At 31.6% G+C, this 20,457-nt stretch overlaps 1 protein-coding gene across 1 annotated transcript in view; it reads right to left on the reverse strand.

Moving 5' to 3' along the window:
• Window positions 1–20,457, reverse strand: part of LOC126749565 (huntingtin-like) — a 158,727-nt gene that overhangs the window by 74,412 nt on the left and 63,858 nt on the right. Inside the window, exons 17-19 of the mRNA XM_050459281.1 lie at window positions 12,293–12,526; window positions 12,065–12,225; window positions 5,111–5,311 (exon numbers count right to left, since the gene is read on the reverse strand). Of these exons, the coding sequence (XP_050315238.1) occupies window positions 5,111–5,311; window positions 12,065–12,225; window positions 12,293–12,526 (596 nt within the window). The remainder of the gene's footprint in view (window positions 1–5,110; window positions 5,312–12,064; window positions 12,226–12,292; window positions 12,527–20,457) is intronic.

The following is a 20,457-nucleotide window of genomic DNA, read 5'->3' on the forward strand; positions in this document are numbered from 1 at the left end:
CATCTGTTTCAGTGACGAGACAACTTTTTTTTCTAAATGGACTGGTAAACCCGCATAACTCTAGATACTGGGATAATGAAAATCTACATCTTTTTCGAGAGACGAAAAATTTAACGAAATCATCGGGCCATTTTTTTTAAAAGAAAATTTAACTGGACAAATTTATTTAGACCTCCTCGAAAATGGTTGTTAAAAAAGGGGGTGCACAGGAATGAAGAACGAAGAAGGTAGGGAGGAAAGGGAGGAGGAAATCAAAAACAGGTGCTCAAGGGACCAACTTTAAAGGGAAGTCGACTAGCACAATCACTCAAAAGGTATAGTGGCGTGGGTAGTAAAAACAAAAGTAAAATAAGGGAGCGCCACCTGTTTTTTCCCTGATGGAAAAGAAGATCCCGATGTACTTACCGAAAACAGGAAATCTAACTAAGACAACGTCTAAAACCTGAAATTAAATCTCTCAAGAAAACTACTAGGCATAGGGAAACACAAACAATATATATTAGCTGCAACCTCTATTGTACACCTTAATTACAATAAGCTCTTTCTTATTTTATAATTATGCTCTTACCTACTTACCCCTATCAAAAGTATTTAATTCTAAACGCAAGTATAAATCCACCCTAAATAAATCTCTGACCTTTCTTTACGACCGGCAACCCAGAAAACAATAGAAAGGAACTTTCAATAACTTATAAAAGATAAAGAAAAATGGAAAAATATTTTTCTTGTGAGGTTATGTTAACAGCTTATTCGGCCTCTTACTTTATTTGTTCAAATAATGGCAAAAATTTGGCATTTTGTGTTTATAAAGCCGTTTCACTTACAAATCAATAATCATAATCAACATTTAGTGCAAAATTACCTTCGAAAGTCTAAATGATAATGACTTTTAAGGATATTTAGGCGTTAGTATATAAAGTCGCTTTTGGCAAGAGCTAATTGTCTTTAAGTGCTATCACTTTTCTTCCATAAAATTTGTAAAGTGGTCCTACCAAGAGGATTCTAAAGCCTACTACTAACATCACAACATGTATCAAACCTGACTTTATATTGCGAAGCTGCTGGTACTATAGGACCTCAAACAGGTTTCAGGAATGGAAGAAAACTTGGCGGATATTCAAAAAGCTGAAGCCATAAATCTTAAAAGAGAACTTCTCTCTTGTGTGCTTCCTTAAATTGTCCAATGTAGCTTAAAACAAAGCTTTGGAGGTGGAAGAATCTTGAAAAAGTTGAGAGTAAGCAAAGACAAGCATGGAGAAGACTTCTCTGGTACTTGCTCTTCTATGGAGCATAACATCAAGGAATGGGTTTAGCTCAATTTCACATATAAGTTAGAGCACACACAAGAAAAGGGCCTGAAAAGAGACTCCAGTAAGTAGGGACTCCTCAGAAATAGCCAAAGGAATAAAGTTTTTATGTCTAACGTATCATTAATACCATTTTTCCCACCATAAAATATAATGCAAATTTTGTGAAATTAATTAAACCAAAGCACAATAAATGAATAGTAGGAAAATCCTGGGACTTACCAATGTAAATTGACCTTTTTCCATACACTGACACAAAACCTAAATTGCGGATAGAACAACACCTTTTTAAATCTGCACTAAGGCAAGATGGTACTTACTAAAAACAGAGGATTAAGCTACCAAGACTAAGGTGAGTTTTGACTTTTGGAGTTCAAATCGGCAAAAAAAACTAAGAAGTAGACCTTCTCTAAAGGAAGCATCTGTTAAACTCCTAGAATGTTAGGATTTTTACACCAGTCATCAGCATAGTGGGGGAATTGGATGGAAAATAGTGGGTTAGGATTGGCCAGAACTTGACTTTTGACAACTATGAAATCAAAACATAACAAAAAATAATAAAAGAAATTATTATTTTGATGCAAAATTCGAGATTATTATTAATTGTTTATTAAAGTCAAATAAAAATTAATAAGTTACCTTTGTATTTTATTAAAATCGATTCAAGATATCTCGAGAAATTTAGCATTATAGTTTTTTTTGACTTAATTTTGAAATAAAATAATTTAAACAGTCTTAAAGCTTAAATATCAATTGAAAAGTGCTTAATTAGCTAAACCAAATCTCTATAATTAATATGTTTAACATTTTAAATAAATTAAATAGTATTTTTCAGAGTTTGAAACTTAAGGGTGATAGGAAAATGTACACAACTAATTTGGTTTCGTTAAGGCAACTTTAAATGAACCTGACCAAAGAAAATAAACCGTAACAAACAGTTTCCAGGGATGTGGCAGGCGTGGTGCAATTGAATGGCCCGCACGGTCGCCAGACTTAACATCACTAGACTTTTTTCTTTTGAGTGTATTTAAAAACCACAGTTTATAAAACCCCACCTGTAAATATTAATTATTTAACGGTTTGAATTACTTGCGAATGTAGAGATTTTATCGGACAAACACTTGCTAATCTTCGTGAGGAATTTCATAATATACATTATTATTGTCTCGTGAATAACGGAGCTCATTTTGAGCACTTAATAAAATAAATTTTGAAAACTGATTAAATTGTTTATTTTTTAAAAACCCTTTTACATCCTTACTGTTTATACGTCTACACACAATCCTATTCTATATTTAAAACTAAAGCCACTCTTGAAATAACTATCTTGAAATCTAAGAAAAAATTATCTTGAAATAACTGTAATTATGTTTAAATCTAATGTAACAAGAACACCTTAATCTTATTTTAAGTCAAAATAAATTTGTAATGGTTCAAGAACAAGCTATATTTAACATTAGGGAAAATATTGCAGTTAAATTAACTGTAAGTTTCTGTTATTATAATTACATATAATGTTCTCACAAATATATTTTCAGTGCCTTCACACAAATATTTATTTTTCTTAAATCAAGAATTAAATTTTTTCAACCGGAAATAATTATTTAGCCTTCTTGAAATGCACAACAGATTAATTAAATTATATCTTTATTCTCTGCAAGATGCCAAATTATTCCACCCGATATTTGCTATACTTGGATCCAGTTAAAGGTAGAATGGAAACATCACGTGGTAATACTTCGGCCAATAGCAGAAGCGAGTAAATTTCATTTAGACTCGATTCGATACCTTCTCGATTTCCTTTTTAAATTGTTTGTTTAATAATTTGCCTTAAACGTAGTTTGTGATTTGTGATTTCCACGAGTGTTATTTCATCCCACCAATACAATTGATCCTTCAAGGTATGTGATAAAAATGAACCCAGTTTTGATTTCTCCGTTTACATTACTCTCTGTTCAAAATGCTTAGTGATACATACACCGGTGTCGGGTACACGTTGCATGGCTGTGTGTGATTGATATCACTCAAAATGGAGGATATTATAATAGTGTTTTATATAAGTCCATTGTTTAATAGCAAGTGTGTATGTACTATTTTATTGATTAAATTTGGTTTGTTGGAAAAATACCGGGTGTTCTGGAATTTTAAATATTTTTTGTTTTGGAATTTAAATTCTTTCTTAATTGGAAAGTTGTTAATTGGAAAAAATTGTTTAATTCGTTTCTAAATTTTCTTTGCTGCATGTAAATGCCTCCTGGAGGGGTTTTTTTCTTTAAAATGTTTTAATGCAAATTCATTCTCAAAACCCTAGAATAGAATAATTTTTTTTTGTTATGAATTATTCAGTCCACATATATTATATGGTATACCTACTGTATAAAAAAGAATAAATATTTTTTTTAATGTTAATATGAGTTTTTGTTGCCTAGACTTACGTTGTTATATGCTTTTATTCCATAATGAAATAAGAAGCTTGACCTACATGTTATTATATTAATATACGGATGGAGACCAAATTATAGGGTAAAATTCAATTATAATTAACCAAATTACCTACATTATAAATTACGGCTAACGTTATCATTTGTATTAATGACTTGTTGACAAAAAACTTAAATAAATGCCATAAGATTTGAGTTTCTTTTTACCTAACCTAATTAATTAATCAATCTATTGAAGAACTGTTGAAAATTTGCTAGTAGGCGAAAGTAGCTTTTCTTTTTTTTAATTCTATCGCATTTTTCAATTTCGATGATACAGCAAATGTTATATTCTTATTAAAATATACAAGCGTAACTTATCTTTGTAATAAAAATCCTAGTATTAATAAAGTATTAGCTATACTTATTTCAAGTTTACTTAACTAATAATACAATTAAAAAATTGTATCAAAAGATTACTATTTTTAAATAAAGCTTTTATCCTATTGTAGTAATATTTGCAAACGTGTTCTGCCGAGTATTATTGCTATACTAAGACAAATATTATTACTATTTAAATAAAATGTAATTTTTGCATTGGATTAACACCAATACGTTTTCTGGAATAAAATTAGTTGTCATTACGGATATATGAATCTAAGCTTATCTTCAGTCAAGATTATTATTCTTAGTTCTAGTGAAGTTTTTTTTCGTGTACACTTACATTTTTTATATACCGTTGGGTAGTAAAATGATGCCCTTTAAAAAGATGTATCACACACTACAGGATAGCATTTGACATACCAAAGTATGACGTCCATAAAATATTTATTATTACCAGATATTTTAGCTCACTATTCGTTAGCTGGAGGTGAGGAGGTGATTAACAGAACTTTGTCAAATATAAAATTAAATGTCCCCCTATAACGTGTTTTTTTTTAAGAAGTCATTAAAGGTGAGTCGTTCTGAAATGAAAGCACTGTATAAAACACATCACATCAAGTCTTAAAATTTAAAGATGTTTTACATTTTATTGTGGGGAGAAGCAAGAGAAGAAGTCCTCTGCTAAGTATGGACTTCTGCACTACTATTAAGTTTGTGTGTGTGTTTATCTTCATTCCACTATTACAGTGATGACTTTTAGTATTTCTCCAAGCTCAATTAAATGCTCCAAAATATATTAACGAATTTCTGGAACCAATTACTGTACTGTACTTTCAAAGGAACGACATTTAAAAAAATTACCGTTAAAGAAAATGCTTAATCATTTTTTCTTGTCAAATAAAAAAGATTTCTAAAGGTTTCTACAGGGTGTTTTTTAGTAAAATATTTACTATTTTTTAACTCTTTTCTTCCAAGAATTCTTGTAAAAGGGTCACTTACCGATTTCTCAGCAAAAAAATATCTTCAACGATAGGCTTCAACGCTGGTATACAGTGTGTCTGTGGATCTTGTCCACTAGCCATTAGACCATCGCAGAGTTGAATAATTTTCGGTACATCTATTATCATTTTGCTATGCTGTTTTGAATAGGATAACTGAACCAAAAACTGGAAAATTTTGGGTATGAGTTTATCGGAATGCCTAAAATTCATAAAAATTAAGTTTTTTTTAATACTTCAAATTCAATGCTATTAAAATGGGAAAAATGAAAAACATTACTTTACTCCAAGTCGCTCTCATTGCGTTCTTTTTTAATGAATTTGATTGGTAGTGGGTTTAAAACTGAAAATATTATCCCTTTTTGATAAAAAATTAGTCCTTTCAGCCTTATATTTTGCCGTCTTTAAAATTATTTAACTTAAATAGTTTAAAAATATATTGCAAAATTATCGACCAACCATCAATTTTTCGAAATGTTATGAACGTACTTTTCACTCACATATTTTATCTATACTTGAAAAATTAAATTTAAATTCATCAATAGGTTTTTTTGAATGGAAGATCAATCAGTACTGTATTAGTTACCTATACCAAATTTCTTGTTCATTTTTATTCCTAATTTAATTTTGATTGAATTAATCTCAATTGTCAGATAGACGTTATTTACACGGATTTTTCGAAGAATTTTGACAGACTTGATGGGATTCTTATAGGTAACTAATTTAGATCAATTTCTACTCCAAATACATGGATTTGTCAATAATGTAAAAGTGACTTGGTGGTTAAGACGTCATTATAAGTTTTCCACTTTACCGATTTCACTCACGTAGTTCGCACGTGGTAGCATTCTGTATTGTTAAACAGCCAATTTTCATTGCAAAATAATAGCAAGTTGGCGAATAAAACTATGCCTATAATCTTCCGAGGGTAAAAACTAATAACTGTGTGTAAATATTATGGTTCTTATGTTATACGCGAACATAGCCACAGATATTCACATTTGTACCGTGGTCTCTAAATTGTCCCTCCCCCCTCTTATCTTTTGAAGCGTTTATATACAAATTTGAAATTTGGCACACATGCTACTTTTTGGTCCCTAGCTCATATTGCAAAACTTCAAAATGGCGGCAGAACGCCATCCACTGATCTTTGAGATTATTGAGGGCAATCCTTATGAATTTGAGTTGGAAACAGTTTTTTAAGAAGATGGGGCACCGCCTCACTTTAGCAGAAATATTAAAAGAGAATATTTTACTAATACTTATCCTAATCGGTGGATTGGTCGTCGAGGGCCTACTGAGTGGCCAGCCAGGTCGTCCGATCTTACACCTCTGGACTTTTCTTTACGTCACCCTGTCAGAATCTATCTTCGATCTACCTCAAAGAATAATTGATGCATATGGCAATATTGATATTGCCACTGTCCAAAATCTACGTGAAGAGTACTTCAATAGATTATTTTACTGTCTTGAAGTTAATGGTGTACATTTTCAACATCTTTTATCGTGAAATAGTTCTGTGGTACCTGTACAGTTCTGTGTTACCTAAAGTTTAATTATTTGAAATAGAAATAAAAATGCGAAGAAGTTTTTGAAAGGCATTTCGCTATGGGTAGAAGTAATTACTTAATATTCTAGGACCATAAAGCATTCAGTGGGAGCTTTCATACGATGCATGACTCCCCCCCCCTTTTAATTTAATTTTATTTTTCAAAACGGCACACCGTCGACATTTTGAAGATTTGCAAAATGTGCTAGGGACCAAACAGTAATATGCAGGTTGCAAATGATGTGTGCCAAATTTTAAATTTGTATATAAACTCATTCAAAACATAAGAGGGGAGGGGGACAATTAAGAGCCGCACTGTATAAAAGAAGCAAAGAGGTATATAAAAGAAGATAGATACATTTTTACTAGTATTATGGTTTTTAAGGCCCTTAAATACTTACTATAAACTTATAGTGGAGACAATTAGTAGAGACAATCTCATCTCATTACCAGGTCTGACAGGTAAAAATTCTTATTATCCTTATAGGCAATTACATATATAGTTTAGTTAGTGTTTAAGATTTGTTTGGCCATGCTTCATTGCTCTTTCCGCTCTATTAGTTACATCATGTTACATCTTCTCCCGAAGATGCTAACGTCGTTAGTGAAACACGTATCGAGAGTAAAAATAAAGAGTTTTGGTTAGTGGTAAAACTGTCTCGTAATTTAAATAATTCGCCGACGGTGAACATACAATCGGCCTCCAAAAACTTCAATATCACACCAACTGGTCTTCATCCCTCGATTACTCGAGCTCGACTGACTCTCTCCTTTCTCTCATGGTTCATTAACGTCGCGCGTTGGCTGGTTGAGTCACATACTTTTGGATTTCTATATTTATAGGAACCCTTCACTGACGCGCGGTCTGGTTAGGCAAAGTTTTGGCTTACAAAATATTTATGGGTAATAACTATATTGGCCCATTACAATATCTTCTGTAAATAGGTATTCATCAATCTTCATTCGTCGATGAAGAGCACATTACCCCAATCACTTATATTCCAATCTTAGTTCGAAACCGACTTCCACTGATGTGTTTTTACCTTTATTGCAGATTGCCTCAGGATGTGTTTCGGTTTCTGATGATATCCGTACATTTCGAGTGGCACCTAACTCAGGTTGGAGTCGAGTTGCTGTTACATGTCCTCGACAAAGAGCTTGCAGAATCAAATATCGATTATCTACGGGCTGGTTCTGTTCGCTTGTCGTACTCTACTGTTTCCTGGTACCTAACAATCGCACTGTTTATTGATTAACGCCAACTTAATTAGCAATATGTCACTGACTGTGTCCATCTTGAAAAAGATAAATTATTCTGATCACTTGAGCTCATGTTAAATTTGAGTTTGTATTATGTTCCACATTCAATCTTTTTTACAATTATTATTATGATTTAACCAGAAAAGTGTGCTCCTAAATGATTCAATTTACGGACTGGCAAAACACAAAATTAACAAAATTGTTTTATCTGCTTTTCTCTAATGCACATAGAATTTAACCAGTATAAGAATATTATCTTGACCAAAATAGTTATACTTAAAAATTAATTGTCTCTAAGCTAATTGCTGGGACGGAGTGTTTTGCGCGTAAACGCACTTTTATGCAACCACTTGTGTGCCACTTGTAGTATTGCGTTAAGTGTGTTAAATCAAAAAAGTTCTGACCACTTTTACGTCATTTAATTAAAAAGAACCCAGGGCTCCGTTTAGCTTTAAGGTCTAATTTATACTGACTATATAAAATATGAAACGTAACCACAAAAACGGTGCTACGTGACAAAATCGACCGCGAACCCCCTTTGCCTACACACCAGTTCTTAGAAAAAGAAAGAAAAATAAACCGAGTGTCTCGCCGCGGACCTTTCGATTGCTTAGCTTGCATTTCTTCTGGTCTCTTCAAATTACGCCGATAAATAATTGAGTTGATAATTCGAACACGGGGTATGGGAGTCTTTAAGCCCAAGGGCTGAAATCTCAGGCACTAGTTTTATATTACTTTCGATTTATTTTGTTTTAATGAAAAAAATATATCTAAAAGTTTCAGTTGCTTCATTTTTCTCCAATCGAATAATAAAATGAAATGTATTTTTCTTATAGAACTCATTCTTCTTCCAAAAAAAAAGTAATAAATAATTGATATTAAGGTTTTTGTGTATTTTTATATGACATGATTAACGTTATTGAGGAACACACTTACTTCAGGAATACTCTTTTATGTGAGGAATACACTTTTTATTGACAACGGTCAAAACTCTAACCTGACTCGCGTTGACTGTCGTTTAATTGTTTCCAAGATAAACAACAAAATTAATTAAAATGTCATGAAACGCGATCTCTTTTAAAGACCCATGTAACAATTTGTAAATGTTTAGAATTTTCATTTACGTTTACATTGTTTTTCCTAGGGAGACCAATAATTTCAAGAGAATACTGACAATTAAAGCAAGAAAGTATATAAGTTTTAGATCATATAACTTAAATAACCTAAATTGGGAACCAAATGGGGCTCTCTAAACCAAGATGAACCTCTAAAACTAGATATTATAGGTGAAAATAATAAACTTAACTCATCAACTTAAACTATCAAATACAAGCAAAACAGTACTTGAACTATGAGAATAATTAATATTTACATTTTCATATGATTCAACATTTTTGCAGCGTGAGTATAATCATATTCCATAACCTCTTACAAACTTATAACTTTTAATTCTAAGTAACATACACTTATAAAAATAAGAAGTTTATTCCATTTAAAAAAAAATATTTTTTTAATTCAATTTTTTTTCTATTTTTTCTTAATTGCCCTGTATTAATGTTCGTCAAATATTATAGAAATACATGACACTAAGTCGATCCTTCACTTTAAGAAATTAAACTTCTAATAAATTTAATAATGAAGACCTCTGTATACGGAAAAAAAAATACGATTTCTTTATAACCTGAAAACATTTTATGCAGTCATTTAATGCATAAAATTAAAAATATCTCAAAAACCATTCCACTTAGGTATAGGAAAATACACAAAATGTGCTCAGATTTTCATGTAGAATCTATAAACGTAAACGTCACTCTCTATTTTAATCATAATAAAAAAAACTATTTAAAATGTATTTTCGAACAAAAAACTTTTCTTTTGCAGGCTATGAAACCAAAATATGAGGATTGCCTTTATTTTAAACATTATATTTCTTTTGTCCTTAACTCGCTACCAATCTAATTCTTTCGTAATTTAACATAAAGATTAAAATTGTTTACCATAATTTTTTAATAATCATATCACGAAATAAATGTTAATATTCGTTTAAATTCACTTAAATTAATCCCTTAGAACATTGAATACACTAGAATAAACATTGGCTGCTTGGATTGAGCGCAACATCTACACAGGGGGTAGAGGGGATATTTTGTTGATAAACATGCTTAGTATTTCATGTTGCCAGTGATTACTCAATTTACTCAATTTTAACAGAAGAAAATAAAGTGATGTAATAAATTATTATAATTAGCAGAAACTGAGTTGTATTCTTTATTATAAAGCAAAAAAAAGAGTGAAACTCGTTTAATAACCAAAAGTATTTTATACTATATTTACACTAAACAGTTATTAATATTTCATTTGGATTCTTTAAATCACCAAATTTTCACACACCGCGGCAACGCTGTAGTTTTTGCCCAGAAATATTCTCGCGATAAAGGTATTTGGCAACTGCGCTCGTTGTTTACTTTTGGATGGTGCACCTTTCGTACAATATTAGTATTAAAAGGTTGTTTTGAGTGGATTCAGTGCGTTTTTAATTAATATTAAAACTAAAAACTCCCTTTTTGCTGAAAAATTATGAAGAAATCTGAAGTGGGTCACATATATTGGAAAAAAGGAAATTCAAATCGTTCCTTTCACAGGCGAGTTAGGTGTCATCCTTGTTATAATATTAAGACAGCATATTTGTGAAGTATCTATATAAGTATTGGATGCCAAAATGTTAATAAAAATGTGTAATTAAGTATGTTATTATAATCTAGCAAATTTATCGCTTATTCGAACCCGAAAAGCCGCAAAATTAATGTGTGCAAAAATGAAGGTAGTATCTAGTCGATATCCAGCAACCAAAATCGAGAATGCAGCATATGTCGTTTGACAGCAACATATTTATAGTCGGCGCCCATTATTATTTAATCAATATAATGCCCGTGTCTAGATATTAACTATGGATAACTAAATCGGTTTATAGTGGGTATAAACTGTGACAAACTAAGAAAATTAATTAAAAGGTTAACTTCCAAAGGATTTGAATTAAACTTTTTCTGTAATATATAATAAATATCTAAAAGGATTTGAGATGTTTGCAAACCTCTACAAACGAAAGTTTTTTGTTTAAAAATTATTAAGTAAGTTATAAATGGCTATAACTGCCAAAGGATATGGGTAAAACTTTTTTTTATAGCCGTTAGGATTTACATAGCCCCTTATATTTTTTACAATTTAATAATTTTTTGCCCAAAAAACTTTTGTTTGTAGAGGTCTTGCAACCCTCTCAAATGCGTTTAGATATTTATTATAGAAAAAAAGATTAATTCAAATCCTTTAGAAGCCTTTTTCATTTCGTTGACATTCGACTTTTTACGTAATTTTTACAAACACAGTTGTAGAGGTTTATAACCACTATTTAGTTTTTAATGAAATCTGTTAGAGGGTTGAGTTTGAATAGCCTAGGCTAGACTTCGCCAACTGATAGGTTAAGAAACATAATATAATATTATATAATGAATTTTTGCAAATAAAAGTCGTTTATTATTATTATTATTATTATTATTAAATTGATTTAGTTATTGATTGTTAATATCTGGACAAAAAAATATTAAAATTCCTTGGGAGTATCAGAAGATACGGACATTATTACGATTAAATAACAGCGGGCGCGGACTATAAATAGGTTGCTGGCAAACGACATATGCTGCGTTCTAGATTTTTGGTTGCTGGATATCGATCGGGCGCTAACTTCACAGATATGAAAAAATATCTAGAGCAACACAAAGCAACACAAAGTGGCAACTTCGGATACGTGCATTGTAAATATAGAGGTATTCTAAGTTGCCAAGTTGCTTTTTTTTTTATCAACTTTTTTGTCATGATTCTTTTTTTTTTTATTCTGAAAAAAATGCTCTCAAAGCATATTTTATTAGTCGGCAAATAAACGAAACTTTTAAAGAGTACAATTCTCACCTGTTACAAAATACTACAACACATGATTAAGAAAATTATACATTGAATGAAAAATCGGAAAGTCTATTTGACATCATTGTCTGAGAGATGGTGAACTCAAACAATCTCGCCCATGGTTTGCAGTTACGCTTATTCTAGGCATTCAATGTTCTAAGATTAATCCTAATAATCAAAAGCACTTACGGAACAAATCCTTCTTCAATATATTCAAACTGCTTCAAAACGAAATCTTTAAACACCTGCTTAGAATCTAAAAGGCAATAATTTACTCGCAGTTGGACCAACTGACAGAGCAGTTTTAACACATGGCTTTGAAATAGTACATCACTAGTAACCGTGTATTGCTGAAAATAAAGTTTTCGTTTATGCAAATTTGCACGAATTGTATTTTTGATGTAATAAGTAATTTACCTCTAAAGAATTAATAACCATAGACTCAAATATCCGAATATAACTGGCCAAAGTTTTATCCGAGGTCCTGCTAATGACGGGGTTTTTCTTAACATCTCTTCGGTGCAAATAACCCATAATGGTTCTATCTCTATCACATTCTATCTTGTTAATCGAGTTGAGAGCTTTGATGCAGGCAGACATATCTTCGTAAGGTTTTTGAAATAGGTTGTGGTAAAAACTGGAATTTTGGTCCTAAGAAAATTGAACATCATAAAAATACGTTTTAAATAGTTTTAAAAAGATTCAAATTCAAATATATTACTTAAAATTGTACAGTATTGTTACAAAGTTAGTGTTTGTGCCCTAAGTCACAAGTGACTTGTCGGGACACAGTATTTCAGAATACAATAATCATTTAACAATAAATTTGAGAGCTTGTTATAAAAAACAAATTAAATTAACTTAGATTAAATTTGTAAAAGTAATATTTAAATAAATTCATTCTTCTATTCTATCAATAAATAATATTTGCAAATATACCTGTAATTATAACATTTGTTTACGTAAGAAAAGGTAGCTTTAACAAAACATTTTCATAGTTACACCTGATCCATTCGGTTATGCGTATATTAAACAGACTTATTTTTCTTATAGCCTTAAAAGCGTGTGGTATAAAATTAAAGATTCTTGGCCCCACATAAGAAATATGACGTTGACAAATTGTAAAATCCACCTTAGTCAAAAAAACATATTCTCTCGTGACAGATCTAGTAATATTAATAAATCAAAGGAGAACAACACAAAGTATCGGTCTCAAAAAATTCTTTTATTTGTTAGAGTGGTGACACGTGTTTCGCTCCGAAGAGCATCATCAGACCTAAAAAATAATGTAAACAAAACCGTATATAGTAATATTAAGGCGTTGGGGTAGAATAAATGTTTTTATTCTTCATAAAGTTAAGGGTGCTCTTCAGGTAAAGTTCTCTTACAGTGAGAGCACCACTTTCCAAAAACAAATTAACTGTTGGGTATCTTTTTGGTTTTTGATTTATTATTTTTAGTATATATTTTTGAGTGATAACCAGCTTTGTTAACATTGTGCGACACGCACTACCCCAAATTCTTATACCATAATTGAGAATTGAGATATTGAGGACTCAACCAGAGCCTGAGAGACCAGTTCCAACAACTCACGAGGCATAAATTCGCGTAGTTGATAAAACTTATAAATTGTTTTCCTTCTCTTTTTAGTTATGTAATCAATGTGCATATTGTATCTTAAATTTCTATCAATATAAACGCCGAGGTATTTTGTGTACGAAACTGAAGAAATCTTAGAATCACAAGTACAATTTTCCATCTGATTTGCGAAACAAGGATAAATATGTATTGTTAGTTCGGCAGGTTCTTCTTGTTGATTACTGTTATAAATCGAGAAATTTATAAAGTGGGTTGGGTTGGGTATATATATATATATGTACAGGGTGGCCAAATAAGCGAGGTAAGCGGTTGTATCTCAGGACCTGTACATCCGGCAACAATGGAATTTTTTTTATTATTATAAAAGTGGCCATGAGAAAATTCTGGAAATTATTTTTAAGTTCCGTATTTCACCGCAAGAGGGCGCAACTGAAAATGAAATAAACGAAACGTCTTTTTCTCCGAAAACTTAAATATTAACCTATACTTTTGATATTATTTTTAGTAAGCCTAGATAATTTGCTATAATTTTGGTTTATTAATTATTGACGTACGAACGATATTAGGGGTGGGGGAAGCTATTGAAAGTGGAATCATTAAAATCGGTGTAAATTCTAAACCACTTATTCCATTTGAGCAATTCAAAATTTATTTGCAAGATAAATGTAGCTGCTTTAAAAGTTTGATCTCATCACTACCCTATACTTCCTAATAAAACCGCCAGAAGGCGCAATTTGTAATAATTCCAGTTTTTTTCATTTTGCTCTAAAAATTCAAATTGAATGGTATATTTTTGACATCATATTTAAAAAGTAAATAAAATTTCCAAAAATACTGTGAAAACCGCACCATGATATATTTGCTTGTTTTAAAGTTATAGCGAATTAAATTCTTTTACGCACCGAGTCCAAACTTATGTACCGCCATCTAGCGCTCGGCCTCTAGTTAGCGTATAGTAGGCGGCAAAAATAAAAGAAACTTTTAAAAAGGATTGTATGGAAACTTCAAATATTTATTAGACGGCCAGTTTAAATCTGTTTTCAATTTTCTTTGCTCGATTTTTTGTAAAATGCCTTTGACAAATAATAAAGCTGTGGATTTAATTGCGGTTTTCTTTGAGTGCTTTTAAAATGCAGCAATAGCTGAAAGACAGGATGCCCTTCGGTATCCAGATCGCCGCCATTATGGCAGAAGAATTTTTCCACGGTTGGTACAGCGACTACGCGATACTGGGAGTTTTAGTCGGCCCAAATTTAGAAGGCGTCGCGCTACTAAAAGAACTGAAGAAAACATTATTAATGTGTTGGCCTACATAGAGTTTAATAGGCATATTGGAACTCGTGCATTATCTTTCGATTTGGGAATAGCTCGAACTACTGTTCAAAATATACTTAAAGACCACAGGTAATACATCTTTTTATTATAATTTTCTTCTCGAATATAGGCATTTATTTTTATTTTAAGGCTACACCCTTCCCATATAATCCTACATCAAGCTGGATGCGAGAAGTCCAGCACCAAGCTGGAGTGTAAACGTGTGGTGTGGCATTATCGGAATGAAAATTATTGGTCCCTATTTTTTTGATGGCACATTAACCGGTAATGTTTTTTTTGCATTTTTTAACAAATTCCTTGCCTATTTTATTGGAAGTAAGACGGATCATGTATTTCCAATTGGACGGGTGCCCAGCACATTTTTCCCGTTTGTTGCGGCATCATATAAATAATTACTTTCAAGGGCGCTGGATCGGAAGGGGGAGTCTATATCCTTGGCCGGCCAGCTCACCCGATTTAACATGCCTAGACTTTTACTACTAAAAGATATGGTGTACCAAACTCCACCTACAACAAGACAGGATATGGAAAACTGAATCCGTGGTGCAATAAATGAAATATCAGCTGCTGAAATCGAAACACCAGTTTTTATCCACGCAAAGAAGATTGGAAGCTTGTTTGGAATGTGATGGAAAGCAGTTTGAACACCTATCGAGGCATTAAATACCAAATATGATTGGGTTTAAAATCGGTCCTTTTCAGGACCATAATTTAAATATAAAAAGAAATTCGTTAATAAAATTATTCGCCTTAAGAAAGTCACATAAACTTCCAGTTATTCTGTGATACATAGGTATTATTAATTTATTATTTATCAATCAATTATTACTATAATAATTTATTAATTATGACATCATGGTATTTTAGTTGTGGTAATGCTAATTAGAGATTTTTAGGCGGGACACAAGTTTAGGCTCGGTGCGTAAAAAACTTTAATTCGCTATAACTTTAAAACGAGCAAAGATATCATCGTGCGGTTTTTACAGTACTTTTGCAAATTTTATTTACTTTTTAAATAAAATGTCAAAAATATACCATTCAATTTGAATTTTTAAAGCAAAATGAAAAAAACTGGAATTATAACAAATTGCGCCCTCTGGCGGTTTTATTAGGAACTATAGGGTAGCAATGAGATCAGACTTTTAAAGCAGCTACATTTATCTTGCAAATAAATTTTGAATTGCTCAAATCGAATAAGTGGTTTAGAATTTACACCGATTTTAATGATTCTGCATTTAATATGCTTTTCAATTATATACTTACTTTTGTGATAGCTATTTGTTTTCACAGCAATATCAAGGGCAAAAGAAAAAAACCACAAAAATTAAAAAATTAAAAAATCAAAATTTCATTAAACAAATCTAAAATTATAACAATTGTTCAAAATGTCTTCCCTCTTGTTCAATACATTTGATGCATCTTCTTCTGACACTATCGACAACCCGTTCAAGTTCAACGCATTTTAGTCGCATTTCATTGTACACACACACACTAATTCGATTAGTTAGTTCGTCTCGAGTATTAATGTTAATACTATAAACTTTAGATTTTAATGTGCCCCAGACATAAAAGTCAAGTATCTTCCGATCCATTTCTCCCCAAAGCATTGATTCAAGGAATTTTGCACAATTCTGCCATTATGGGCTGGGCATCCGTCCATTTGAAACCAAAATTCCTGTCTAGCGGCTAAGGTGATTTCTTCCAGAAAGTCAACAAGGTCATTATTTAATAAATTTGAAAACTCATTGGAATTAAGCCGATCAGGAAGTATTACAGGCCCGAAAAGGCGACCTCTCATTAATCCTATCCATACGTTGACCCTTATCTCATGTTGAAAATGTGAAACAACAGTCGCATGAAGGTTTTCTGTATGCCATATATGGCTAATTCTTAAATTCATTAATCCGGCTCTTGTAAATGTTGCTGCATCTGTCCAAAATATTTGATCTGTTCCTCACTCTTGCAACTTATTAAAGTACCACCTACAGAATTGAAGCCTCACCTCACCATCCACTGGCAATAAATCCTGGATTTTTTTCAAATGAGCATCCGTTTCAATTATTTTTTTTTTAAGAACTCTATGTTACAGTGGAATGGTGAATCCTTAATGCAGCACCAATGCGCCGAGTATTTCAAGATATATCTTCTGTAACAGCTCTCATAATCGCAGGTTCTTGTCTCCAGTTTCCCCACAGCGTCTAAATACTTCTGCGAATGTACAGGGTGTCCCATTTTGGGTACTTTTGCGGGATATCTCCGTTATTTTTAGAGATAGAGAGTTGCATTTTTTCATTTTCATTTTTTCATTTCATTTTTCAAAACACTTTCCTTCAAAAAGAAGCTTGACTTATTAGAGAAGATGGAGATCACAAGGGCAAAAAGGAGTCCTGTACCGTCTTGTGTGAATGATGTTTTTACCTTTGAACCGCATTTAATTTTTAACAATATTTATCACGACCTGGATAGCACGTAAGTTTAGCGCTTGCCTACGAACCCGATGGTCGCTGGTTCATTTCTCGACCAAGTCATATTTCAGTTTTTATTTTTATTTTATTTTTTGCTTTATTTCCGTTCTCCCGTTCAACTTAACCTCATTTTGCTTGTTTTGTGTACTTTTATTTTATTTAGTCTTGACACTGGATTTAATGTGAACGTCAGCATTATTTTTTATTTTTTATGTATTTATTTTTGTTTTAACTTAAATGTTTGTGGTGTTAATCCAATAGCTTTACTGGTAAGTCATATCTCAATATTGTAATTTGTGTCTATGCATTGTTGTTTTTATACTAGAGTTGCTTTCTATTTTCTTTTAGATCTGACGATGCCTTAGGGCGAAACACGTGTAATCGTTTTTTTAAAAAATAAACATAATTTGAGACCATGAGACCAGACTTTGTGTCCCTCCAATCTCTGAATTTTTACTATAAAAGTATGCAAGAACACTGAATGTCATAAAAGACTTAAGTATGTGAACATAAGATTTCATTTTGTTAGACATAAGATTAAAGACAATGTGGTTATGATAAAATATGTTAGTACACATGAACAAGAAGCTGATTTATTTACTAAATCCTTAGGTTTTAAACACCTTTAAAAGCTGTTTAAAATAAAGTAAAAATTTGTGATTTCTCATTGAGGGAGGGAAAAAAACATCAGTTTTCTTATAGGAAAAATTGAAAATTATTGTACGGTCTGCAAACGTAATTTCACATAAAAACTGAAATATGTCAAATGTTAGACTTAAATAAAAGAGGAAATTATACACAAAAAATGTTTAGATTCTAGTGTAGAATCTGAAAAATCTCACCTTGAAAATATTTTTGCCAAATTGTATCTATCGACTTAAGTATATTGTCAAATTTTCAGATTTTTCCTAGTTATAGTTTACCCTCAATCTATTCCCCAATATACAGGGTGGTCCGGTTTCGATGGCGGAAAATTAAATGGACAACGGAGAACGAAAAAATAATAAGTTTGCTATTATAAATAATATTCGAAAAATGTTTCGTTAAAAAATTACAGGGTGTCAAAATTCTAATTAAAAAAATCAATTTTTTTTATTTTTCTTAAACCACTTTAGATATTTTAATGAAATTTGGCACGTTTAGACAGTTAATCAAGACGCATTTTTTTGTGCAAAAATTATTAATTTTATTTACCAGTGGCGTGTGTGCGGGCCGATCTTCATACAATTTTAATTAATTTTAATTAAAAAATGATGCGCCACTGTTTTTTTTTTTAATTTCTTTTTTTATGAAATCCTTGTTTAATTTAAAATAAAAAACATCTCTTTACTTTTTGTCGTACGACACACCGTTTGCGAGTAAAAATGCTGATTTATAAAAACACATAAGAAGATCACACATTTAACTCGTTTAAAAACAATAACAAAATAAAAACAATTAATAATTAAAGAAGTTGTTCAAAATGCAGCCCACCGACCTCAATACATTTTCTACACCGAGTTATTAAGGAGTTTATTGCAGCCAGTACCACAAAATTTTGATTTTGCATGTCATTACATGCTTCCTGAATTCTTAAGATGAATTCCTCTCTGTTAAATACGGCATAAGCGTAAACTTTATCCTTAATGTTTCCCCAAACGTAAAAATCTAGTGGATTAAGATCCGGTGACCTGGGTGGCCAGGGTATTGGTCCAATACCATTTTGATCATTAATATCATTCCTCCCTAGCCGGCCGTTAGTTATAATAATTACCCTGGAAGGCCGTTTCTTACACCTATTTCAAAATGTGGGGGGGCTCCATCCAGTTGTATCCAACTTTCATGTCTCAAATTAATGGGTAAATCCTCAATGTAGTCCGGCATTATTATTTCAGCATTATCAGCACTATTATTTAAAAACTCCAGAAATAGTTGTGAGTTTAGCCTTGGAGGTAGGAAATGCGGACCACAAACATTATCACGAATAACGCCCAACCAAACATTAACGGAAAATTCATTTTGAAACGATCTTGGCCGAATTGCATGAGGATTCTGTTGTGCCCAAACATGAATGTTATAAAAATTTATCACTCCGCGTCTTGTAAAACAAGACTCATCCGTCCAAAGTATCTTGTGTAAAAAGTCGGGATTTTCCTCTGTTGAGTTTAAAAGCCACTGACAAAATCTTACTCTCTTTTCAGCATCACCAGGGTGTAAACCCTGAACAGGCTGTAGGTGATATGCATGCCTGTGGTCAGCGTGTAAGGTTCGCAATATTTGAGATTTAGGAATTTGTAGTTGTTGAGCTGCCTTGCGAGAGCTCAGCCTTGGATTATTATCAAAAGTGCGCAGTACACGATTTTCATTATTATTTCTCTGGTTTCGGTATTGTTTATTATTACCACGTAGACCAAAGTTCCTAAAATGTTGATGTGTTCTAATGAACACGCGAACATCTGGAATTCTTCTATTTGGATACCGTCTTCGATATTCACGAACTGCCGCTTCCGCATTTCCATCATAAAATTCATAACAAAAATGAATATCAGCGTATTCATTACTTGAAAAACGCATTTTTCACAATACTTTTAACAACACTGTTAACAATAGCAAAATTAATAAGTTAACCAACGCAATAATTTCACTTACTTAAATAATTAACTGTCATAATAAAATACAAACAAACCGTTTTTGGTTTTATGCATGCATTGCCTTCTTGCCGGCATTATTATATTCATTATTTATTTGAATTTCGGAATCCAGATTCTTGTGTCTTTTTTAGAACCCAACAGAATAATTTAGTCTTTAATTAAATTTAGTATTTTCATATTTTTTGTTTAATAAAAAAAATCAGCATTTATAAAAAATTATTTTTTTACTCGCAGTGTGTCGTACGACAAAAAGTAAAGAGATGTTTTTTATTTTAAATTAAACAAGGATTTCATAAAAAAAAGAAATTAAAAAAAACAGTGGCGCATCATCTTTTTAATTAAAATTGTATGAAGATCGACCCGCACACACGCCACTGGTGTATAAAATTAATAATTTTTGCACAAAAAGATGCGTCTTGATTAACTGTCTAAACGTGCCAAATTTCATTAAAATATCTAAAGTGGTTTAAGAAAAATAAAAAAAAATTGATTTTTTTAATTAGAATTTTGACACCCTGTAATTTTTTAACGAATCATTTTTCGAATATTATTT

Source organism: Anthonomus grandis, unplaced genomic scaffold, assembly GCF_022605725.1.
Source record: "Anthonomus grandis grandis unplaced genomic scaffold, icAntGran1.3 ctg00000319.1, whole genome shotgun sequence".
In the NCBI taxonomy this organism is placed as follows: domain Eukaryota; kingdom Metazoa; phylum Arthropoda; class Insecta; order Coleoptera; family Curculionidae; genus Anthonomus; species Anthonomus grandis.